Source organism: Monodon monoceros, unplaced genomic scaffold, assembly GCF_005190385.1.
Source record: "Monodon monoceros isolate NGI ecotype Baffin Bay Population unplaced genomic scaffold, NGI_Narwhal_1 Super_Scaffold_3, whole genome shotgun sequence".
Lineage (NCBI taxonomy): Eukaryota > Metazoa > Chordata > Mammalia > Artiodactyla > Monodontidae > Monodon > Monodon monoceros.
Window position 1 is genome coordinate 54581583 of NW_021703780.1, and position 25828 is coordinate 54607410.

Genomic DNA, 25828 nt, shown 5'->3' on the forward strand with positions numbered 1-25828 from the left:
TTTTCTGTGTCTTCATAGGCATTCTAGGATGAAGGTGGGATGCCGAACCCAGGGGTGCTAGTCGATCATTGTTACACCACACAGTTCATGTTCTTTGCTTCAGAATAGGCAGCTCACTGAGGTGATATAAGTCTTCCTTTGCCAAGGTTTTCCATTTCCTTTTCTCTGGAGGTTAGCGCTAGGGTTAATGTTAGTTCTTGCTTCCATCTGGCACCAGAAGGTCTCTTGATTAGAGGGCAGTGGGTGTTTGCCCCAGAAGTTGGGGGGTGTGTGTGTGGGGGTGTGTGTTTCTGGTGCTCTGATCTGTTGAAAGGTGATCCAGGTGTGTATCAGAAGGCAGGCAGCTGACATCAGAACTCTGCTTGGGTCCCCTGGGTCCTTTCCCATTGTTGTGTGCTCCCTGGTGTGCCTTCACTTTGCAAAGCCAGCACCTAAGGCTCGTTCTCAAGGAGAACATCCTATGGGCTTATGGAGCCTGTTTTGCTCAGGCTCCTTCAAACCAGAAGTGCCTGGGAATTTACATCCTCCCAAGGCAGGCTGTGGCCGGTGGCAGAAAGGGGTGAGAATCTGAAAGCCCGGTTCCCTTGCCTTGGATGGCCCAGCTCTGAGGTGTGACTCACTCCAGATCCCCCCAGGGGTCAGGCAAGGCACACCCCCACCCTGTGGGACTCAGCCTGAGCTCACACCCTGCCTGGTTCCTCCCCGACCCTGACCTGATGCCCCCACCCTCACTGGTCTCTTCCTTCATAAACTACTTGTACACAAATCCTTGCCTCAGGGTCTGCTGTGGGAGACATGGCTGATAATAGGATGCTTTTATTTTTCCATCTCTAAAGTGTTCCTATTCTGTTAGAACATGACATTGAACATGCATTCACCTGTTCATCACATGATAGCACTTATGCTGTGGGCCAGGCCCATCTCATTGGGTGTGAAAACAGATGTCCAGTTATCTGTTCAGTAGGATTCCATTTTAACCAAGAGAGCTTTCTGAGTGTATAATCTGATACCAAATAAAACATTTGCCCTTTTTCAACCTTTCTTCAGTGGTTGATTTCTAATCATGACTACTTTCTCAGTAAATTAAACCAAGGGGATAATGTTTTCCCTCTTATGGCCAGAGAGGTGGCTTCTTACTCTTGGCTTTTTCCACTTGCCAGTTAGATGCATGGGTGGCTGGCATGTACTTGGATGTTGCTGCTGCAGTAAGCCACCCTCCTGCCATCACTTCCCTGAACTGTTGTATCAGTTATCCATTGCTGCATAACAAACAGCCCTCAAACTTAGTGGCTTAGAGCAACAAGCACTTATTTGGCTCGTGATCCTGCAGCTCAGCCATTGAGGCTGAGCAGTTCTCATAGCCTTAACAGAACTCCTTCAAGTGTCTGCTTCTTGCTGATCTTAACTGGGCTCTTTCACATCTCTGGGGCTCAGTTTGGACAACTGAACTGATTCCTCTTTGTTTTATGATGTTTCTTATCTAGCCTGGACCTGAATAGAACTAAACAAGGCCTCTTGAGGCCCAGGCTCAGAATTGGCACAAAAATCACATCTGCTGCATTCTCCTGGTCACAGCAGGTCATGAAGCCAGGCCAGAGTCAGGGTCGGGGAGGGGAACAGGCACTTCAAAGTCTCCTGGCTCCACAGAGGAGTGGAGAGGTGTGGTCATCCTTGCAATCTATGGGGCTGTGATCTCTGCAGTCACAAGCAGCACTCGGGGGTATTTTGCAGGACTGAGCAATGGCGGGGGACCAGCTAGCGAGGGCGACATTTTCCGGAAGGCCTCTGAGCAGCTAGTGGCATACATGAATTCAGGAAGCCGCTTGTTGCAGAAAAACTTTTGGAAGCAAGAAGTGGTTCAGAGGTTCTTACGCCTCCTTTCTTCTCGGCAAGGTAAGGTTTCTCACAACCTTCAGTAGCGTTCAAAGATGCTCTACGCACCTTAAAACTCTTTTCTACTATCTGTTTAAACATTGATTAAAAAATAAATGCCATGATCTACATGTAAAACATTCAAACAACACAGAACATTCTTCAGTGAAAAGTCGATCATCGACCCCTGAACTTCAGTCTCTAAATCTCATCCGCAGAGGCAACCTCTGTTATTAGTTTTTCATGCAGCCTCCTGGAATTTGCATATACTGTCCTTATTTAAAATACCACAGATGTTTCTCTTTTCTATTGGCTAGGACTCTACACTCCTTGGGTATTCCCAACCTTCCCAAGAAGCTCACGCACCAGTGCTGACACTGAGATTCACACGTGGTTGAGTAGCATGACCCAAATAACTAAGTACTTGTTTATGGTTTCCCCACGTCTTAAAGATACTGATCCGTAACTTGGGGTGATGATGTCCCTCTGTGTTGGGTTTTGGCTGGGGACAGAAATCACATGAACCTTTTTCTGGAGTGTGGTGTGTTCTTGTTTTTGAAAGAAATCCCTCCCGACCTGGTCTATGACATTGACCGCGACTGTGCCAACGCCTTCATCAAGTTTTTACTGGAAAAACAGAAATGGCCTGAAGTGCTTCTGCTGCTGACCCGCAAAGTGAGTGGGGAGCCACCGTCCGGGGACTGTCTCATCAAAGACTGTGACCTCTCGAACCTCAGCCTCTGTGCCATCCTCCCCGACCTCAGCGCCTGGGACCAGCGGAGGACCCTGCTCCTGGGCCACCTGATAGACCACGGAGGTGAGTCCCAGATGCTGAGTCAGCACCGGGAGGACATCCCAGGGGAGTCCAGGTGCCACAGTTCATGGGGCTTTTCGCCTGATTTCAGACTCCTTTAAATTCTGCCTCATTCTCTTCCTCCTCCCTATCTTCTCATTGGAAACAGTGATAGGGTCGATGCATTTTTGTGAATTCTTCCCTTTCTCTCGTGTAAGAAACCTCAGGCCTGTGGAGGGGGCCTGGGCCCTGGTGTAGCCACAGCGGTCATTTCCTCCCAACCTCCGACTGGACTTTTCCCTGCACTCAGTATGCCGCATGGGTCCTTGTCAAACGCTGTGACATTCTTTTCTGATCCACGGATTGGGATTTGTGATGCTTGTTTTTTAAAGAAACAGCCAAATAATGGGTGGGTGGAAACATCTGCTGTTTTAATCGGCACAATCAGGCTTGGCTGGATGTATGTCTGGAGTGTGCAGACGTCTTGCTGGATCAGGTTTTATTTTAAAACGAATTTGGAAGCACTAACCTCCTCCTTACGCTCCCCCCACTTAGGCCACTACTAACTGGCCACTACTAACTACTGACGTCTCCTCATTTATAAAATGGGAATGAAACTAATCCCCCTTTCTTAGAGCTGTTTGGAATATTCAATGAGTTCATGGATGCAGACTCTTGGCGGAGCGCCTTGGCTGTGTGGTTTTCCACCTGCCTTGCCGTTTAAGGGGAAATGACCTTCAGAAGGAGTGATGCCACATTGGTCCCAACTCTCAGAGTGACTTACAGCGCCTTCAGGCGTTGGCTCTACCCACGGGTTTCAGGAGATAGATGGAAGGCCGCCTGTGGTTTATGTCTTCAAACCCATTCCTTGCATGGAGTGTTACTACCTTTGCCCAGAAACGATGGCGGTTATGGAATTCCTGTTTTGTTCCTGATGAAGCAAGCACTTATTGAGGGCCTCCCCGGGGTCAGGTGCCAGGGCACAAGGATGGACAGTGAACATATGGCTGGCGGTGGGTGGCAATGCAGGAGGGCTGCATTCCTCAGGGGGTGGAGGTCAGGGAGCTTGCAGCGCAGAGGGGAGGTGTGGACTGAGCTAAAAAGAAGGTGATGTGGCAGTGGGGATGTGTCAGGGAACATGGCAAATGAGGGCCGATGGGCATTCTCGGGAAGAAGCTTCCTAGAAGCAAAGGATGTGGGAAGCACGCTCACGTCCAGGTCACCGAGTGTATGTCCAGGACTGTGTTGGGCAAACACTGGGAGTTCCGTTGTTCACGCCATCCCTACTCCAGTGCTGATGGTGGTCCCGTGGTGGGGTGGGAGGGGGAGATGGAGAGACAGAGGAGGTGAGGCCCAGGGACAGGACACCTGAAGGGGGCAGGCTTTCCCTCCAAGGGCACTGGGAAACCCTTGCCTCCCAGAAAGGGGGCGTGGCAGGAGGCCCTCAGAAGTCAGGTCAGCACCCCCTCTTGATTTGGAATAAAGGGCAGAATCGGTCCCGCCCCCCTCAGGTGGGCCCTGCTGACCTTGGCTCAGGGATGCTGCTCACCAGTCTCTTCTCTCTGCCTCCCCCAGCTTCGCCCGAGGGTCTCCAGGGCAGCCAGGAGCAGCCGCTTGCCATGTGCCTGAAGCACAGGGACTTTGAGCTGGCCTTCCTCCTCTTGACCAAGGGTGCGGACCCCCGTAGCATTTCTCTCACAGAAGGCGACACTCCTTTGCATGCCGCACTCCACATCTTTCTAGATATCAAAGGTAGGCCTTTATTTTGTAAGCAGTCTTTTTCTTGAGGAGGAACCTGGGTGTTAGAATGGATGCTGTGCTCCTTGGTGTTTCCTACTGGGAAAACTAACCATCTGGAAAAGGCCCATTTCTTGGCCAGGCCTGTATCTCCTGGCCCCTCACCCATAGCTTGATGGGAAGGAGTGACCATCATGGTGAACGGTCAGGGTGGGTTGATGGAGGAGGATTCTTAATTTCCAAACTTAAGAATCGGCTGTCCATAGCTGCAAATACTTTCCATTTATTTACACCATTTCAAGGGTCCTGACATAAAGGCTCTTACTGGAATATTTACAGTGATTTCTGGGTTTCTCCACCTTAGCATTATTGACAGTTGGGCAGGATAAATCCTTTGCTGGGGGGGCTGCCTTGTGTATTGTAGAATATTTACCAGCATCCCTGGCCTCCACCCACTAGATGCCAGTAGCACCTCCTAAATTGTGACAATCAAAAATGTTTCCAGACATGGCCACCTGTCCATTGGGGAGCAAATCGCCCCCAGTTGAGAACCACTGGGTTATCAAATCCTTGGGGAAGTTCAGTGTTCTGAGGACCCCCGGCTGGCGTCTCTGCTCCCCAGAAAAGCCGTTCAGCACTCACAGGATTTTTGTGTCTTTCAGCTGACATCGGTTTTAACTTCCTCAGCCACCTGCTGGATCTGTTCTGGTCCAAGCCCACCGAGTTTTACTACCTCAACCCCAATATCCAGGACAACAGCGGAAACACGCTGATGCACGTCCTCTTCCAGAAGGGCATGCTGAGGCGCATGGGGAAGCTGATAGATCTGCTGGTGAAGTTTGACATCAACCTCAACCTGAAGAACAAGGAAGGCAGAGATGCCCGGCACCGGGTGAAGAAGACAGACGCACTGCTCTTGGCCTGGAACAAAGCCCTGCAGGAGAGCAGGCGCCGGGGCCGACAGGATGCTGCCGCCCACCCAGGGAAGCCCCCATGCTGTGCAGCCCCGGCTCACACGGCTCCACTCAAGGGCTCCTCCAAGTCGCTGTCCTGCAGCAGCACTGCAAGAGCCCCACCCAGAAGAGCCGGGGTCCCTGAAAGCTGGGAGACCCTGCCAGATGCCCAGACTACGAGGCCAGAGCCTGGAGCTGCCAGGCCCTGTTCGCAGAGAGACCGCCTTGTGCAGGACATCACGGCTTTGATTCAGCAGGTGGAATTGGATCCGTCCCTCCAGGAGGACTGTCCACAGGACTCTGAGCCTCTGAAGACAGGAGCTGGCACCGTAGGACAGAAACAGGAGCTACAGGGCACCCCGGGGGCGGGGGGCTCTGACTGCAGTGGGAACAACCCTGCAGTCCTTGAGGCCGCAGAGGGACATGCGCAGGCAGGCCTCGGGACCCCGCAGCTTGTGCCTGCTGGTCGCAGGGGGACAGAGGGCAGCGACGACCAGGACGACCAGAACGTGCTGGAGATGGAGGCCTGCCTCCTGGACTTCGAGAACATGACATGGGAGGTCGAGTGCACTTCGGAGATGCTGAAGAAGCTGTCCAGCAAGGTCATGACCAAGTTCATGAAGAAGAAAATTATCCTCGCCATCCAGAAGCTCGGCAATGGTGAATGGACCAGGGGCCTGCGGAAGCGGCTGAAGAACTTGAAAGGAAGCATCCAGCTCTTCGAGGCCAAGCTGGACAAAGGGGCCCGGATGCTGTGGGAGCTCGCCATTGACTTCTCCCCGCGGTGCAGCGAGAACCCCGAGAAGATCATGGCTGCGGAGCACAGTGCGCACCCCACCGAGAAGGCGAGGCGGGTCTACACGGAAATCATCCGAATCTGGGACATCATCTTAGATCACAGCAAACTGTCGGACTCCATCAGGGCCATCTGCAGCGCCTACAACCGGGGCCTGTCCTGCATCCTGCGCAAGAAGCTGAAGGGTATCAACAAGCGCCAGGTGTCCGACAGTATGAAAATCCAAAAGCGGATACCCCGCTGCTACGTGGAGGACACGGAGGCCGAGAAGGGCGGGGCACACGTGGATCCTGAGTACTTCCCCCCTGCCAGCGCGGTGGAGACGGAGTATAACATTATGAAGTTCCACAGCTTCAGCACCAGCATGGCCTCCAACATCCTCAACGACACGACGGCCACGGTGGAGTACCCCTTCCGGGTGGGTGAGCTCGAGTACGCGGTGATCAACCTCAACCCCAGGCCACTGGAAACCATCATCCTCATCGGGCGGAGCGGCACTGGCAAGACGACTTGCTGCTTGTACAGGCTGTGGAAGAAATTCCACGGTTACTGGGAGAAAGCCGAGCAGGCGGGAAGCCCGCTGCTGGCCAGGCAGATCTGGCTGAAGCGAAGGTTGGAACTGGAACCCGGAAAGGAGGGTCCAAGTGGGGAGGAGGAGGACGAAGAGGAGGAGGAAGAAGGACCCACTGAGGTGGTAACAGTGGACAGCCTAGAAGAGGAGCAGGAGAGTGAAGCCTGTGCAGGGGGAGCCAGTGGGGAGCTAGGGGACCCCGAACAAGGGGTGGAAGGACCCACCCCAGAACAGCCCCACCAGCTGGAGCATCTACATCAGATCTTCGTGACCAAGAACCACGTCCTGTGCCAGGAGGTGCAGAGAAATTTCATTGAGCTTTCCAAGTCTACCAAGGCCACCAGTCACTACAAACCACTGGAACCCAATGTCCACAAACTCCAGGACCTGCGGGATGAGAACTTTCCTCTGTTTGTCACTTCCAAGCAGCTGCTCCTCCTGCTTGATGCTTCTCTGCCCAGACCATTTTTCCTGAGAAATGAAGATGGCAGCTTGAAAAGATCCATCGTAGGATGGTCCATGCAGGAAGAGTTGACTGTCACCAACTGTCAGGAAGATGAGGAGGAGGCTGAGGCAGACGGGGACTATGGTGAAGAGGAAACAACCGTGGAGACACGCCCATGTGACAGTGACCCCCGGGTGTACGTGACATTTGAGGTGTTTGCCAATGAAATATGGCCCAAAATGATCAAAGGGAAAACTTCCTACAACCCTGCCCTGATTTGGAAAGAAATAAAGTCTTTTCTGAAGGGGTCTTTTGAGGCCCTCAGCTGCCCCCAGGGGAGACTCACAGAAGAAGCATATAAGCAATTAGGGCGGAAGCGGTCCCCCAATTTCAAGGAAGACCGGAGTGAGATCTATGGCCTCTTCTGCCTGTATCAGCAGATCAGGTCTCAGAAAGGGTACTTTGATGAAGAGGATGTGCTATACAACCTGTCCCGGAGGCTGTCGAAGCTCAAGGTGCTCCCATGGTCCATCCATGAGCTCTATGGTGATGAGATCCAGGACTTCACCCAAGCGGAGCTGGCGCTGCTGATGAAATGTATCAATGACCCCAACGCCATGTTCCTCACCGGGGACACGGCTCAGAGCATCATGAAGGGCGTGGCCTTCCGCTTCAGTGATCTGCGCTCTCTGTTCCACTACGCCAGCAAGAACACCACGGACAAGCAGTATGCAGTGCGCAAGCCCAAGAAGATCTACCAGCTGTACCAGAACTACAGGTCCCACTCAGGTACGTCCAGACCTTGGGCTCTCCCTACAGGGGAGGTGCTTGGGCACTGACCTTGGCTACTTTTGAAGCTGTGGCCTAGCTTTTGTTGGGTTCTTGTAGCTAAGGATAATATTTTGATCTACCCACGTGAACAAGAGATCTTATGATTTTTGCCACTACTCATTCTTTTCTCTCTCTCTCTTTTTTTTTTTTTTTTTTTGGCCACTTGGCTTGTGGGATCTTAGTTCCCTGACCAGGGATTGAACCCAAGCCGTCCGCAGTGAGAGCGCAAAGTCCTAACCACTGGACCGCCAGGGAATCCCCCTTTCTTCTCTTTTTTTATTGAAGTATAGTTGATTTACAATGTTGTGTTAGTTTCAGGTGTACAGCAAAGTGATTTCAGTTATATATATATATTCTTTGTCAGATTCTTTTCCCTTATGGACTATTACAAGATGTTGAGTATAGTTCCCTATGCTATACAGTAGGTCCTTGTTGGTCATCTATTTTAATATATAGTAGTGTGTATATGTTAATCCCAAACTCCTAGTTTATCCACTCCTCCTTCCCCCTTTGGTAACCATTAAGTTCAGTAGTCATCGCTACTCATTCTTAGGTTGATGATTTAAGCTGTGGTTGAATGGAAATGAACCTCTAAGTAATTACAGCTTAAGGTGTTGGCCATGACATGAAAACATTTCAGGGGAACATTTAAACTGCTTAAGAACTTTTGTTAAAGCACTTTGGAAGCACCTGCTTCTAAAATGTAAAGTAATACGTCAATTACAAGTCATTAATCCTGAAAGAAAGCAGGAGGTGGTGGGAGATAATGCACTCTCAGGTGCTTTTAATTTGTGCCTCACGTGTGCCCCTTCCCTGTGCCAGGCACGATGCCAGGCAGTTGACATAGGTACTGAACCTGGGCCACGGAGGTGAAAGCCCGGAATCCTAACCACTGGGCCACTAGGGAACCCCCATGGGTACCTGTTTTTAAGCCTCCAAAAAACCCTACAAGGTAGACATCATTCCCATTTTACAAAGGAAGAAACTGAGGCACAGAGAATACGTCCTTTGTGGTTTATAGAATGCTCACCAATTCACCTCCTATGTCCTGCATGTGTCCATGAACAACATAGAGTATTATTTTACATGTTTAAAAACTTTGTTTAATGGACTTATACCAGACGTACCTTTCTGCAACTTCGTAATTTTGCTTATAGTAATGTTCTGGGATTTCTGCATGTTGATACCATGGAGCTGCAGTCCATGCATTTCTCAGTGCCATTAGTAGTCTAAATTCATGACTGCACCACACTTTGTTATCCACTTTCCAGACAAAATTATTCTTCCTTTATCCCTCAACAAAAATATTTTCATTTTTTTATACTTCTCTTGCTGACAACGCATATCCTACTTGCTTTACACACTGAAATGCTTCCCTTATCATTTTTACATATTACAGTTTTTAACTTAAAAGACCTTAACAAAACCAAGAAACAAGTAATTGAGCTGTTTGTTTATATCAGCATTTTCTTTTCTTTTCTTTTTTTTTGTGGTACGTGGGCCTCTCACTGTTGTGGTCTCTCCCGTTGCGGAGCACAGGCTCTGGACGCGCAGGCTCACGGGCCCAGCCGCTCCGCGGCATGTGGGATCTTCCTGGACCGGGGCACAAACCCGTGTCCCCTGCATCAGCAGGCGGACTCTCAACCACTGCGCCACCAAGGAAGCCCTATATCAGCATTTTCTGATTGGCAAGCTTAAGAACATAACCTCTAAAAACATATATTTTTCTCATAGCACAATTTCTCTTTAATGTGGTACAAGATGCTGTTTTAGGAACCCAAACATCTTTTGTAGTTCTGCTAATTAACCCAAGGCTGAAGTCTCAGGCAAAGTGGGCTGTGTTTGTATTTCAAGGACATGATAAGCGTTAATTTCAAGCTTTCTCCTAGGCATATTTTTGTTCTCTCAGGGTCAGAATTCTGAAAACAGTATTTTATCAAGCTAGCTTTCTCTAACTGCATATGCAAAAAAGAACCAGTTTAGAGTGTCAGAAGAGTTTCATCTTAACCAATTTTCTCTGGAGTTTGAAGAATACTGTTGGCCCACAGTGTTAAAAAGAAAATCGTCTTTTTCTTAGTCATAGGTTCATAGCCAAAATTTTTCTTAATGACTTGAACCTGAATTTCCCATTTTACAAAAAGCAACAAGAATACCAATCACACAAATGGAATACACACTCATACACCAGAAGACATAACTGTCACAAATGCACTGAGAGGATGACCGATACGGAGTCCCAGACAAACACTTCCCGACACAAATGGTCCTCAACGTCAGAAACACGTCAGAACCAACTGGCAAGATGCCCAGATAGCACCTCATGCTCAAAAGAAAATTTGCCTTGTGCTCACCAGTGCCCTTACTCAGGCTTGGAGCTCGTCAGCTCGTCCAGATGCATGTTTCCGTTGCACCAAGGAAAAGCATATGTTGGCAGCCAGTGCCGAGCAAGGAAGAAACAGGGAGGATCTCCGAAACAAATGGTTAGGGCAGCTGCTAGGAACGTCCCCCCAAATCCCCCTCCCGAATCCAGTGAGCCACAAGCAATGGGCTCCTCACAGCCATCCCAGTGCTTCTTCATGGCGGCAGCTCTTCCCAAGAAAACCCTGGAAGCCAGATATCGCGAGAGCGTAGCCTCACGTTGGGTGTCAAAAACTTACCGCAAGTGGGTCCAGGTGCTTGCTGCTGCTCAAAAGCCAATAGAGAGGCAAGGTTGGTGGAAAGGAAAGTTTGCTTTATTTCAGAGACCAGCAACCCGGGGCTGGGGTGTCAGATTCACGTCCCAAGGCCAACTCCCCTTCCCCCCACCCTGCCAATCAGTGGTCAAGAGCTTTTATAGAGGGAGGGAGGAGGCTACATGCAGAAACAGCACAGTCAGCTCTGACAGTCATCTTGAAACTGGTCATCGGTGGTCTGATGATTGTCTTACTTAAATCCTTCTGACCTGGGGTTAAGGTAACCTCCTATGTAGTCTTTTAATGGTTTTAAATTGTGCTCCTTATATTTAGGTAGGTGTCAAAATTTAGGTAAATTTAATTAATTCAATTTAAAATGTATGTGTGGTGTGACATTGTCTTTATTGAAATCATGCTTCTGTGATCTAATTTTCCTTTTTTCCATAGGGATGAACAGTTGTGCTGATGCCATTTACCTCATGGTCCATCCTTTCCCCTCATTTGCAATTCTTCCTTTTCAAATATCTGTGAGTCTGTTTCTGGGCTCACTATTTTTTTTGATTTGTCTAATTTGTCTGTTTTTGTACTATTATCACACTGTCTTTATTTACTGTATTATCAAATTTCTCCAGTGACTCTTTGTAATTTTGATTGGAATTGAAGTTCTCACTCTTTGGGAAGAATTCACATCTTTACATTGTAGGGATTTCTGAACCATGACCTTGGCATATTTCTCTGTTCAGATTTTTTTTTTACTGCCTTCAATAATATTTTATAATTTTCCCCAGACATTTTACACAGCTCTTAGATTTGTCCCAGAAACCTTATACTTTTGGTTACTATCATGGCTGCACCTTTTTTCTCTTTTTAAATTTTCTAGCCATGTCTTGCTGGTATAGAGGGATGCTGTTGGTTCTTGTGTATTGATCTGGTATCTCACAATCTTGCTGAACACTCTTACTACAATTACCATTTTGACATTTTTATGCAGGTGAGGGCAGGTTTGATCTTCTCTTCTATACTTGTCATTTCTTTTTTGTATCATATTTTATTGGTTAGGACCTTAAACAGAAACAGTAACAGGCATCCGTATGTTATTCCTGAAGTTAATGTGAATTTTTTTTAACATTTCACCATTTAAGTCTGGTGCTTTATTGTAGGTTTTTTGATAGATTCTCTTTTTCTGGATGCATTTCAGGTAGGCTATGGTTTGGTGAAAAGAGAAAACACACACAGACCACACACACGTACATACACATACACACACACATTGGTACTCTTAACACCCTTACAGTGTAAAAGTAGATTAACATTCTGATTTGTTTAGCCAAGGATTCAGAAAACAGTTAGAAGCCAGGTGGCCTCCCAGAGCGTAGCATACACCACGCAGCTCGGCCCAGCTTGCCGGGGCTCTCACAGTCTTCCTGACGTTGCCCATCAATTACAGGGTCTGCCTGGGTCTGAGCCGCTCAGCTTCCTGCTCTTCCATGACTTTCTACTTGTGCTGTGCAGGAAAAACTGGCACAAAGAAGTTTATGCTCGAAATACGAGATTTTATCCGTTCAGGAAACATATATTGAGCTCCTCCCCTACCTGACACTGTGTGGGGGCTTGGTGACCAAGACGTTCACATTTCTCTGTCCCCAGGGGGTAGCTCCAGACGGCACCCCCTTTTTTGTTGTCGGACTCTGTAGAGGGGACCTGGCATGAGTAGTTGAATGAGCCCCTTATTCTGATGGTGTACATGGGTTCAGCACCACTGGTCTGGGGCAGCAGCCTTTATGATCAGCAAGATAGAGTATGGCAAAGGGAATTGTCCTGTGAGCAGTTGTTTTTTGTTTGTTTTTTTTTTTTATGTAGTAGGCAACCCACCCAGATGATCACTACATAAACTCCATTTTCCACCTCCTGTCAGGATAGAGGGAAGACTGTGCGTAAATGTTTCTGTGTATAGAACCAGAAAAAGCCCCAATAATATGTATTAGATTTGAGAGACTTTAGAAAACACATAAAACGTTACAAAAAAAAAATTCAAGCCCCCTGTAAGGCTACTCACTACTCACATTTTGTTTCATTTCCTTCTGATCTCTTTACTGGCCATATACAAATATGCATTTATCACACACATTTATTGATTGATTATGTGTATTTACATAATCAATGTTATGATTGATTAACATTGTTTAATCAATCATAATTCAGTGAATATTTAGTGAATAATTCCCCCATCTTTCTTTTTTAAATTGAGATTCACATAGCATAACATTCACCTGTTTAAAATGTGCAATTTAGTGGTTTTTTAATATATTCATAAGGTTGTGCAACCATTACCACTATCTAATTCCAGAACATTTTTATCACCCCCAAAAAGAAACCCCATAACCGTTAGCAGTCACCCTTATCCCCTCCTCACCCCTGTGAACTACCAGTCTACTTTCTGTGTCTGTGGATTTGCCTATTCTGGACATTTCATATAAATGGAATCACAAAATATGTGACCTTTTATGTCTGCCTTCTTTCATTTAGCACAGTGTTTTCAAGGTTCTTCCATATTGTAGCGTGTATCAGTACTTCATTGCTTTTTATAGCTGAACCATCTTTTATTCTTTGAACATGTTTGTATAAAAAATTTTATCTAGTTCCCTAGAAGGGCATTTAAGTGGATTCCAGTTTTTCACTGAAATGAACACTTCCGTGCTTTTTTCTGATCCTCTCATTAGTGTACATCTCTGAACCACAGTTGCAGCTGATCTGCTTAAATTCAACAGTTTCCACTTGTATTCTTGATTTCTTTATATTGCATAGTGTTAATAATAATAGCATTGGATAGGAAAATTTCCCTTTACTATTTGGTAATAGCAATGGGTACACATATGCCCATTTCATAGAATTCTAGCTGGTGTTGGGCAAAGGGCACATGGCCCCTAAGAATAGTGGGAGACCCAGGATGATCCGTATTCAGTCCAGCTTCTTTTGGAGGTGTTTACTAACTTCTCGGACCTTGGAGTCCCTGTTTGTAAAAGTGGGGTTGTCTGGTCTGTCTCACCGGGCTGTTGTGAGAATTAAACAGGTTAATCTTTATGAAGGTGCCTCTTGTTTACTCGACATCACTGTCAGTGTTACTTCAGCGCTTAGACAAAAATGGGACCCAAGGAGAAAGCTCTTTGGAAAATCCTTTATCCAGCTCTGACAATTATTTAGTATACTCCTCTCTTTGCTGGGTATAAACCTGGTGGAAAAGGGCAATGGAAGCCGAGGTTGCTGCCCCACCTAACGTCCAGCTCTTACCACGTAATGTTGTCTCCAGTGCTCTAAGTACCAACGACAGGGGACAGGATAGTTCTTGTTTTTTAACTGTATATTAGCCCCTGTATTAGCATTCTAACAGCTCTAAGTATTTAGTTACATTTCTGCCTTGACTCTTCTTCATGAGGTCATTTTCTCTCACATGAATATAGTCCAGGAATGAGATTTACAAAACTTTCTTAGGACAGCAAACACATCTCTGCCTTTGTCCGCGGTACCCGGAGTAATACAGCTCGGAGCCAAAGTGATAATCTAACAGGATCTGGAAATTGGCTGCAATTGTATGTACTCTCAGGACCGATACTGCTTCTCAGGAGAAAAGCAAAACCAACATAAGAAAACAAAATGCACGGGAGTTCCCTGGCGGCCTAGTTGGTTAGGATTCCAGGCTTTCATTGCCATGGCCTGGGTTCAGTCCTTGATCAGGGACCTGAGATCCCGCGAGCTGTGCGGCGTGGCCAAAAACAAACCAAAAACCCCAGCCATGTTGGCGTGTTGTACAGTATCTGACTTTTTTTATCCCAGGAATCCTCAATCTGGCATCTGGAGTGGTAGATTTACTTCAGTTCTATTTCCCGGAATCTTTTGATCGCCTTCCAAGGGATTCTGGCCTCTTTGATGGTCCCAGACCAATTGTCCTGGAGTCCTGTAGTGTAAGTGACTTGGCAATATTGCTTCGAGGCAACAAAAGAAAAACCCAGCCCATTGAATTTGGAGCCCACCAGGTGAGTTTCTTGAGATTGTATGTTTTAAAATAAAAGGCAGTTTGCAGTTGAAAAAAGGTTTGAGAAGCTGAGTTCTTCCACAACGTAGAATTCAGTAACCCCTGTCCCAGAACGAGGAGGTTTCAGAGATGGGTGAGTGACGAAGTGTTATTAATATTCCCACCACGACGGCCGTTCCTCATCAAAGACATTACTTGCCTCCCACAGAAATAGTCTCAGCTTTACTAGATTTCTCTTTGTACAATGTGAAGTTTTTTCTCTTCTATCCCCCTTTGTTTCCTAGGTAATCCTTGTAGCCAATGAAATGGCAAAGGAGAAAATTCCAGAAGAGCTGGGATTAGCGCTTGTGCTAACAGTTTACGAAGCCAAAGGCCTAGAATTTGATGACGTCCTCCTTTACAACTTTTTCACTGATTCTGAGGTATGTCATACTGAATTCTTTTTCTCACAGCGCATGTGTGTGTATGAGCTCCACTTCCACTCCAGGAAAGAGAATTTTGGAGCTGAGTAGATGAGAGTTGGTCACAGGTGACCGTTTCTCTTTTGGAGCATCATCCATTTGGCGTGGGGTTTTGTGTGTTTGGATGCGGCTTTCGACAGTGTCTGTGGGTTGTTTCATAGTGTGTTGTGGGATGGCTCTCCCCGTGCCTTGCCCTTCCCTGTTTTCTTGTATTCACCTTTTCTGAATGCCTGGTACCCAAGCGCCAGCTTCCGGTTTTCACTAGCTACTGTTAACCTTGACTCCCAAGGATCCTCAAGTTGGAGCAAGGTCTAAGGAGAGCCTTACAAATGAAGGCAAGGTTAGCAATGTCCACCCTATGAGGACAGAACCGGGCAAGGTCATTCATAGGGAGACAACTGCGGGAAGACACGTGAGCCTTGGTTCCTGCCCACAGGATCAGGTAATGCAGGGGACGAGAACAGCCATCCTGCCTGAGCTCCCTCCGGGCATGGCTTTGCCACCACTGCTTGTCACCCTTGCCCACAATGGCAGCAAAAGAGTCCCTGGACTGACCCCCAGTGACCTCTGTGCCAGCCGATTGTTTTGACTTGGCTCCTGAGTCCTTGTGATGGCTTTTCTTCCCAACCTCAGTACATTATAGGTAGAGCCGCCAGCTCAAGGCCATTGTCCTCAGTTTCATAGCCACTGCCTTCTCTTCACCACCGTCTTCGGTGGAGGCTCAGGTTGGCTGCTGACCATGCTGTGGGGTCTCCTTTGGGGACATAGCTGGCTGTACCCTGGTCCCCGTTGCAGACTCCCTGCTGCACACAGTGCATGCTTGAAGGGGCTGTTTTCATACCCAAGTCACGAGCACTGTTAGCTTTGACTCCTTAAAATCTGCTCCAGAACTGACCCTTTAAATGGAGTCCTTTGTTTCTGTTTTGTTTTTTTCTGGTCTTTTTTTAAATGTCACATTTGCCTCGATAATACCTATGACTAATATTGCTATGGATGTTTTACAGTTTATAAAGTGCTTTTTGAAGGCATTGTCTCAATTTATCCTCCACCAACCCTCTGACGTTGTGTGTATTTTTATTACCCTCATTCTACACATAAGGCTGAGGGTCATGGAAGTTACATAAGTTGCCTGTAGTCGTAATGTAGGTGGCAGAGCTCGGAGATGAACTCAGATGCTTTGAATTCCAAATCTCAAGATCTTTCCACTGTACTCCCTTCCTTTTAATACCCTGCATGCAAATCGGCTTCCAGAACCTTCCATAATGAATATATCATTACCATACCTTAAGTGCACTCTTTTTCTATTGACTTTTCTGATAAAATCAGATGCACTCTCATTAATCCTGGAACCATTTTTAATCTCCGAGGACTAACTTTTTTTTTCTCATAATACATCCATTGGTCATGGTTGGACCGAGGCTCTCCTAAAAGAGGAAAGGGTAAGACTTTGTTGTTCGTGTCCTTTATTAAGTGCCAGTTGTATGCTTGTGCTAGTAAGAAGCTCCAGGAGCTCTGGACTTATGGATCGGTAACTTGTGGTCACCTCTGTTTGTGAAAGAAAAATCTACTTAATTATCTTTCACCCTGACCCTGGAATGGCACAATCCTGGATCCCTTGACCCTAAGCTCCCACCAGTGGATCAGTGAGTTGCATGAAATTAAAACAATCACAAATTAAGTCTTGTGGTAACATCCACTTCATCCTATACACAGAATGAGAATTCTAGAAAGACTTCTGATGTGATGCTTCCCAATTACCAGGGAATGGAATCGTGCATTCCGCAGCACAAAGCACACCCTCAGTTTATCATTCACAACCACAAGACCAAAAGGCACCAGTCAGCAAATGAGAGGAGATGCTACAATCAAAGGAGAGGAAAAACAGAGGTCACAGAAGTCCCCATGCGTCTGTGGTCTGGCTGCTCACGTGGGGTTTCTTTTGGGGGTGATGGGTGAAGGCTGCTGAACAGTACTTGCTGTTTGACATGGGAGACTGTGGAGGACTCCTCTCTCCATCCCTGGCCTCCTCTTCCACCCCCGTTTATGTGTCTGGAAGGTGGTGTGTGTGTGTGGGTGTGTGGGTGTGTGGGTGTGTGGGTGTGGGTGTGTGGGTGTGTGGGTGTGTGTGGGTGTGGGTGTGTGGGTGTAGGGGGCTTCTTATTGCCCTGGCTTGTGATTTTTCTCTTCAGAGGATTCACTGTTACCTGTTCAACCACATGGACACCAGGGTCATCTTCTGAGATGAGAAAGGAACCAAGGAATGGTTATGTCAAGGCCTTCTCTTGTAGGATTTTGCCTCATTTGGGGGAGGGGAAGTCATTCTCTGGTCACCTCCAAACTCTCCTCCTGTGGAGACTTGGAGGGGTGCTTGCCATTGACACTCTGCCCCAGTGGGGAGTCCCTTCCTTCACACTCATGTGTGACCAGGACAGGAGAGGCTTTCAAAACCACAATTTTTAAGAGTTGCTGAACTAACCTAGAGAACAGGCCCCACAAAAGAAGCCTTGCTGGTAGAGTCTAAGTCCTTTTCCTTCATAATTATTAATCCCCAGAGAAGAAGCTGGAAGACTTCTAGATGCTTCTTCCTTTTATTGCCGGGAGTGCTGCAGGCCTGTATTCTTGCCGTAAACACATGTGCTCGCTCCTAGGAGGCTCTGTCTTGAGAGTGAAATGTGTTTTATTCATGGAAACAGGTTAGTCATGTGCCATACGAGCAGCTTCTGCGTCTCCTTCGAGCAGTTTTAAGATACAGGTGCTTTGGGCTTCCCTGGTGGCGCAGTGGTTGAGAGTCAGCCTGCCGATGCAGGGGACACGGGTTCGTGCCCCGGTCCGGGAAGATCCCACATGCCACGGAGCGGCTGGGCCCGTGAGCCGTGGCCGCTGAGCCTGTGCGTCTGGAGCCTGTGCTCCGCAACGGGAGAGGACACAACAGTGAGAGGCCCGTGTGCCGCAAAAAATATATATATATACAGGTGCTTCACTGGCCTTCCAAGTTCAGGCAGCCTGCACCTCCCGCTGTCTGCCAGACCTCCTCAGATGTTAGCATGCGTGTCTCTTGCCTGCTTTCTTTGGCAAACAATTTAAGTTGGGTAGACAGCTTTACGAAGATGAAAAGATAGTCACAGATGTGTGAAGATTTTTTTTTTTTTTAACTTTCAACTACTAAAATTGATTACATGACTCACATCTCTTCTCATAACCTGGTGATTAATTCCCTAATTGGTTAGTAGCATAACCACTCTTATTTAATAGATAGTATTTAAAGCATTTAACCTAATGTGTTTTTTTTAATTAATTTATTTTATTTTATTATTTATTTTTGGCTGCGTTTGGGTCTTCGTTGCTGCATGCGGCCTTTCTCTGGTTGTGGAGAGCGGTTGCTACTCTTCATTGTGGTGCATGGGCTTCTCATTGCTGTGGCTTGTCTTTGTTGCGGAGCCCAGGCTCTAGGCGTGCGGGCTTCAGTAGTTGTGGCATGTGGGCTCAGTAGTTGCGGCTCACTGGCTCTAGAGCGCAGGCTCAGTAGTTGTGGCGCATGGGCTTAGTTGCTCTGCAGCATGTGGGATCTTCCCGGACCAGGGCTCAAACCCATGCCCCCTGCATTGGCAGGCAGATTCTTAACCACTGAGCCACGAGGGAAGTCCCTAACCTAATGTTTATAGAGTTTACATTATAGAGGAACTGAAGGGAGCTAATGAACTGTATCCACTCCACCTTTCCATCATCCTTGAAAAGATACATAGGTGGCAAGTAGCACCATTTTATAAAAAACTGAAGGATAGGAGAATTGACTACCTACTCCCCCAAGACACACAATAAAGTATAAAATCTGAAACGTCATGGGAATTCTTCACTGTAGATACTGTGTATAATCGGGTCACGTTTGCCTCCCCAGGGTCTGCAAACTATGGCCTGGGGGCTAAACCCAGCTCACTGCCTGTGAGCTAAGAATGGTTTTTACATTTTTAAATGGTTAAAAGAATCAAAAGGAAAATCATATCCTGTGGCATGTGAAAATTTAGTATTAAATTCAATTTTAGTGTCAAAAGATAACGTTTCATTGCATCACACTTGCCCGTTCATTTACTGTTGACTAGAGCTGCTTTTGCTGTACAGTAGCAGAGCAGAGTAGCAATAGAGACCATATAGCCCACAAAGCCAAAAATACTTATCATCTGACCCTTTAGCAGAAAAATTTACAGACCCTGATCTACAAGTCACCGTGGTTTTGTGGTTTGATTTGGGTAAAGGGGAAAATGGCTAAAATGTCAACTCTTTATCAAGCATTGTAGAGACACTTGACATTGATCATCTCCTTTTATTTTTCCAACAAGTGTGGTTAGTTCTGTCATCCACATTTTACAGAACAGGAAAATGAGACCTAGAAGGGGCATTTGTTCAAGGTCACATAATAAGTGGACAAATTGGGATTTAATTTGTTCCATCTGACCTCAGAGTCCACCTTGCACAGCCGACCCCACGGCTCCTGAATTTCACTCCATCCTTTTTTTGGGGGGACGGAGGGGCCTTGTGGCTTGTGGAATCTTAGTTCCTCAACCAGGGATTGAACCTGGGCCCTCTGCAGTGGAAGTGCAGAGTCCTAACCACTGGACTGCCAAGGAATTCCCGAGCTCCGTCCTTGATTGGATCACTTGGTTAGGAAATTTTGTCACATGTCTTTTTTTTTATATCATAAGAAAATAATTTTAATTTTTTATTCTTACATTTCCTAGCATTTATGTTTTCCGTGAAAATGTTTCAAATTATTTACACTTTGAATGCAGTTACATCTCTTAATCCTGGGCATTTAATATAACACAAATTATGTGAAAATTCGGTTATAACACAACTAGTAATTTTGCTGACATAAGGGCAAGACTCTATTTTATAGAATAGATGTAAAAATAATTTATGAATTATTACATCTTTATTACTCATTTAAACATGGCTAAACTATCCACATGTAACAGCAGTAATTATATTTTTATTATCTTGGTTATTTGTGACTCTTAGTCATATGAAACCCAAAGGTTAACACAAATTATTTTGTATTTATATTTTTTAGACTTATTTTTTATTGAGGTAACACTGGTTTATAACATTATATAAGTCGCTTGTGTACAAGATTGTATTTCTACTTCTATATAGCCTACAGCATGCTTACCACCAAAAATTTAGTTTCTGGGACTTAGGGAACTAAGATCCCACATGCTGCGTGGCATGGCCAAAAAATTGAAGGAAGGAAGGAAGGAAGGAAAAATAAAATAAAAAATAAAAGGAAAAATAAAACTTAAAAAAAAATTTAGTTTCCATTTGTCACCATAGAGTTGATATTTTGCCATTTGTGACAACATGGATGGACACCGCGGGTACCACCCTAAGCGTCACATGTGTCTTAATGACTGACCCTAAGTGGCATTTTTTAAACACATTGTGAAAAGAGGTGAGGATACTGGTTTTCTCTCCATTCTGCTTGTGGACATTCTTTCAACAACAGGAACCTCCAGGCCCTAAACACTCGTGCTAGAAGTGAGCACATGTGCCTGCTTCTTGGCCGTCTTAGCTGAGTGTCTGGGGGTCTTCTCGGTAGCTGCCCTGATCCCTGCCTGCACCACCTGGGCCCCGACCCCCACTCTGAGGCCATAGGATGGCCACCTCCTCACAGCTGGTGCTGAAGGCCTGGCCGCTGTGCCAGGCAAAGGGGGCTCAGTCCTCTGTGAGGCCCAGGGAGGCTGTATGTGCACTGCAGAAGCATATTCTGCTGGTCTTTCATTTGTCTTTGTTGTTCAGGCTTACAAGGAATGGAAGATCATTTCCTCATTTACCCCTTCATCCTCTGAGTCCAGAGAGGAAAGCCATTGGCTGATTGAGGTTCCCCTAGAGAAATGCAGCTCCTCCCAGGGCAGGGCTCTCATGGTGAATCCGGAAATGTACAAGGTGAGTATCAGCCATGGGTCCATGAGCTTGCTTGATAGGGAGCCAGTAAGCAGGGCTTGGCCGATAAGATTGGGTTAAAGACGGAGCCTGTGCTGTGGATCTTCCTGTCCGTCAGTACTAGGGGGTAGAGGGTGGGAGAGGGAATGTGGTCGGCTCAGCGCTGGCGACCCCCTCTTCTCAGCAGAGAGCCAGGCTTGATGCGGGAGCGGGGGGGAGCGAAGGGGGAGGGCGGCACCTTCTCTTCGCCTCTGGAGCTCTGTTCAGAAACTGACATTGCTGACGGGGAACTCAGAAGTGAAGTCCGTGACTGTAGTCAGTGGAGACCATTGTCTTCCAGCCTTGTCTGTGAAGGGACCCTGTCTCCCTTCCCCTGGGCGACCCACTACATCACCGAGAAGTAGGCCAGAGCCGAAAAACTCTGGAGTTCTAGACCGACGAAGGCCGACAGAGGCCTCGAGAGTGAGGGCAAAACCACAGAAAACCGAACCAGCAAAAACCAAAAGCTTTGGGAGAAACTGCTGTCCTGGTTTTATGTCTCCTACATAGTAGAAAACAAACAGAAGAGCAGTTATCCGGTTATTTCTGTAACTACCTGGAAGGCTCTGCACATAGATGTTAAATCATCGCCAAGCTGTGCAGACCTCTGGGTAGCCACAAATCCGTTGTTGTTTTGAAATGTGCATGATTTAATCAAGGAGGTCCTCCCTGAGTCTAAGACATAGTCCCCTTATACCCAGAGTCCTCAGTCATGGGGTAGGTCAGGAGTAATATAGTGCTAATAATAGTCACAGTAGCAGCATGGGACTACTCCATTTTTTTTATTTTTTATTTTTTTAAAAATTTTGGCCGCACTGTGCAGCTTGTGGGATCTTAGTTCCCCGACCAGGGATTGAACCCTGGCCCTTGCCAGTGAAAGTGTGGAGTCCTCACCCCTGGACTTCCAGGGAATTCCCACTGCTCCAAATTTTAAAAATAAGTTACAGTAATTGCGTAGGATGTGACTTTTGGGGTAAACTGAGTGAAAGGTACATGGGACCTCTCTGCAGTATCTTTGTAACCTCCTAGGGATCTATAATTATTTCAAAGTGGACAAGTACAGCAGATTCAAGGGTGGGCCTGTACTAACACTGCCCCCCTCGCTAGAGTTCGCTTCCCTGTGCTGCGGCCACAGTGGGCTCCCCGCGTCCTGCTCAGGCCTGGGCTGTACTTCATAAAACTTACTTTTTGAATATTCCTCCAAAATCAGAATAAGCCCGTTGAAGTGAGATACGTCGTATTGTAGCCTGAAGGCTCATGCCTTTGTCCTCATCTTGTCTTTAGCTCCTGAACGGGGAGCTGAAGCAGCTCTACACGGCCATCACCCGGGCTCGGGTCAACCTCTGGATCTTTGACGAAAACCCAGAGAAGCGGGCTCCTGCTTTCAAATATTTCATGAAAAGGAATTTTGTCGAAGTCGTGAAAATGGATGAAAATAAAGGTAAGCGCTCATTAAAATATTCTGGCTGTTGGACAGAAAGCATGTTACTCTCAGCTGCCCTGTGGCCGAGGGTAAAGGGTATCGTTTTTGGAAAACACTTTCTTTCCACATTCTTCTGAGACATGAGTGTTCCTATTTATTGCTAAAGTGTGTGGGAGACTGAAGTTGTAATGAGAGTGGGAGGGTTAACTCCTTCAGGGAAGAACTTTTATTTGTCCTAAAAGGTAAGGATCATGGGCAAAGGATAGACAAAGTAGGCTTTGCTGGGAGAATACAAATTAACTGTGGACTTTTGGACAGCTGTTTGGCAATATCTATCAAAATTAAAAATGCACCTACCTTTTGACCCGGTAATTCCACTTCTAAGGATCTATCCAGAGATACTCTTTTGTACAGTCTCTAAGATAACATGGACGAGAGCGCTTGTTACAGCCCTGTTTGTAATGATAAGAAACTAAAAATGACTTAAGTGTCCATGAAGGTGAAAGTGTCTGCAGTGGCTCCTCTGGTGCTGGGACCGGTGGGTGTGAGATTGTTAACTAGATGTGGACCTCTTTAACTTTTCACCATTTCTGTGCTGTTTGCAGTGTTTAAAAAAAAAAACCAACATCATTATGTATTGTTTTTCATAAGTTACAAAGGCTAGCTAATTAAAAAATGGAATGAAGGTCTCCTGATGGGATAACTGGGAGATAAATAATCAGCCCTCATGAAGGAGAAAATTGTTCTGTTTCTTGGGGGTTAGCTGTTGAGTTGGCTGCTCCAGGCCATGGTGAATTTCTCCAAAAATGGGGGAAAGCCCACAGCTCTGTGGCTGCAGAGAGGTTTGTTGGTTTCCTGAGCATTTTCCAGCCAGTTTTACCGAGACTGTTTCTGGTCACAGCCAATGGCTCAGTTGGGGACCAGGATTAGAAGCTCTATTCCTGGGACCTGACTGTGGTGCTATAATGTGAAAAGTCTAAGGCTTGGGGTTAACCTGGCTTCTCATTAGAACTTTCCACCTGTGCAGCCATGGGACTTAATTCAGCTAACACTTTCTCCCCCTGGGCCTCCACTTCCTCTACTAAAAGGAAAACGAGCGCATTGGCCTACTGTGGTGGTTCTTATTCCTTCCCGCAGCTCCGAGTCCTTTTATTCTCACAATATGTTCTGGCAACCCATTATAAGAGATCAAGATTGGCGATTTTTTTTAATTTAAAAATTCAAAATGAAAAAGGATTGCAATTAATATTATCTCTTATTTGCATTAAGAATGCAAGGGAAAGTCCCGTCTTAATTGTGAGTTACGAGTTGCACGTGGTAAAGTCTTTGAGGACATCTGTTCTCACTGTTCTGGGGAGCTGGGGACGAGTGTGGTGACTTTGCATTTGGGGGTCTCTTCAACGCGGCACCAGTAGAGGTCACCGGCCAGATGCAGAGATACTGTGTAGGGCTTTGCTGTGGGAATAAGATGTCACCTGGACACTCACAGTGCACACAGCACCAGAACAAGATGCTGCAAAGTCAGCTTTGCGCACGGCGCGTGCGGGGGGCTGCAAGGATTGGCATGTGTTTTTTTTGTTTTGTTTTAATTATTTATTTATTTATGGCTGTGTTGGGTCTTCGTTTCTGCGCGAGGGCTTTCTCCAGTTGTGGCAAGCGGGGGCCGCTCTTCATTGCGGTGCGCGGGCCTCTCACTACTGCGCCCTCTCTTGTTGCGGAGCACAGGCTCCAGACGCGCAGGCTCAGTAGTTGTGGCTCACGGGCCCAGTTGCTCCGCGGCATGTGGGCTCTTCCCAGACCAGGGCTCGAACCTGTGTCCCCTGCGTTGGCAGGCAGATTCTTAACCACTGCGCCACCGGGGAAGCCCTGGCATGTGTTTTTACACCACCTAAACAAAGCTGGCCTGCCTGCCTGCCTGGCCCCTCTGGTTGACATCTGTTGGCTGAGGGGACTCTGACCTTTCCGGCTCAGATTTGACTTCCGCGTCGTCCTGATATTCAGCCTTTTGTGTGTTTTGTGAAGCTGTGGCTCGGAATCCCCAGAGAGTGTCGCCTCCACCCCCACCCCCACCACCACTGGCGGTGCTTGGGGGTCCTCGGCAAGGGGGGCCGGTGCAGTCACCGCCAGCTGCTGAGGCTGACAGACGGGGCCAATAGCAGGTGGTGGCAGTGGTCCACGTCCACCAACCAGAATGTGTCAGATCGCTTGCTGTGATGAGGGCAAAGTCTGCACATTTGGAAATACTGTCACATCCTATCACCTTTTCCCTTGCTGAGGCCCCGGCATGGGAGTTTGCCAAGAGCTACATGGCTTTGGATTTTCAAGGAGGAACTGGAAATTGCTGTCTGTCTTCTAATTCGTATCCCTAGGAAGGGAAGGCAGACCAAAGTTCAAAAATCAAACAGCATCTTTTCTCACCTCCACCTCCTTCTCCCAAAACCCACCACAACCTGGCTTGGTAAGCTACACTCTACCTTACATGAACGCTAGACAGACAACATAGGTATGTTTGTTTGCTCAGGCCACCATAACAAATACCACAGACTGGGTGGCTTACACAACAGAAATTATTGTCTCAGTTCTGGAGCCTAGAAGTCTGAGATCAATAAAGCTGTCAGTGGTTTGATTTCTTCTGAGGCCTCTCTCCTTGGCTGTAGATGGCCTTTTCTCTGTGTGAGCCCCCTGTGTCTGTTCGTATGTGTTAATCTCCTCTTCTTATAAGGATGCCAGTCACATTGGATCAGGGCCCACCCATATGACCTCATTTGACCTTAATCACCTCTTTAAAGACCCTTGTCTCCAAATACAGTCACATTCCAAGCGACTGGGGGTTAGGACTTCAACACTTGAAATTTTGGGTGTAGGGGAACAAAATAGAGCCCATAACAACAGGTTTCAGTGAAGGGATCCCCAGAGAAGCAAACCCACGTTTCTCTTTCATTTTAGACCTCCACGATAGCATGTTTGTTAAAACCTCAACCCCTGTGGAGTGGATCGCCCAAGGAGATTACTATGCTAAACACCAGTGCTGGAAGGTAAGGAAAGAGAGGTCTGGGTGACCTGTGGCCTCGTCAAGCCTCACCAGCAGGTTTCTCATCACTGCATTTGTCACCAGGACGGCGGTGGGGGTCGGGGTCATGGTACTTGTGCTGCTGCCCCTTCTGCGACATCAGGTCACCCACCATGCAGAGATCTCCCTGTCCCGCTCCCCACCACCCCCATGCGGTCATGACAAGCCTTCCTTTTGGCCAAGTGCCAGCATGTGATCATA

At 47.1% G+C, this 25828-nt stretch overlaps 1 protein-coding gene and 1 non-coding gene across 8 annotated transcripts in view; one reads left to right on the plus strand and one right to left on the minus strand.

Moving 5' to 3' along the window:
• TRANK1 (tetratricopeptide repeat and ankyrin repeat containing 1) overlaps window positions 1-25828 on the plus strand; it is an 87369-nt gene that overhangs the window by 42828 nt on the left and 18713 nt on the right. For all 7 annotated transcript variants that reach the window (XM_029241809.1, XM_029241810.1, XM_029241805.1 and 4 more), the window contains 9 exons: window positions 1732-1893; window positions 2435-2689; window positions 4241-4417; window positions 5065-7956; window positions 14502-14701; window positions 14985-15122; window positions 20952-21098; window positions 22419-22575; window positions 25504-25592. In XM_029241809.1, coding sequence (XP_029097642.1) covers window positions 1732-1893; window positions 2435-2689; window positions 4241-4417; window positions 5065-7956; window positions 14502-14701; window positions 14985-15122; window positions 20952-21098; window positions 22419-22575; window positions 25504-25592 — 4217 coding nt within the window. The remainder of the gene's footprint in view (window positions 1-1731; window positions 1894-2434; window positions 2690-4240; window positions 4418-5064; window positions 7957-14501; window positions 14702-14984; window positions 15123-20951; window positions 21099-22418; window positions 22576-25503; window positions 25593-25828) is intronic.
• Window positions 19711-19783, minus strand: TRNAG-UCC. Its single transcript has one exon. It is a non-coding gene; the product is annotated as a tRNA-Gly (tRNA).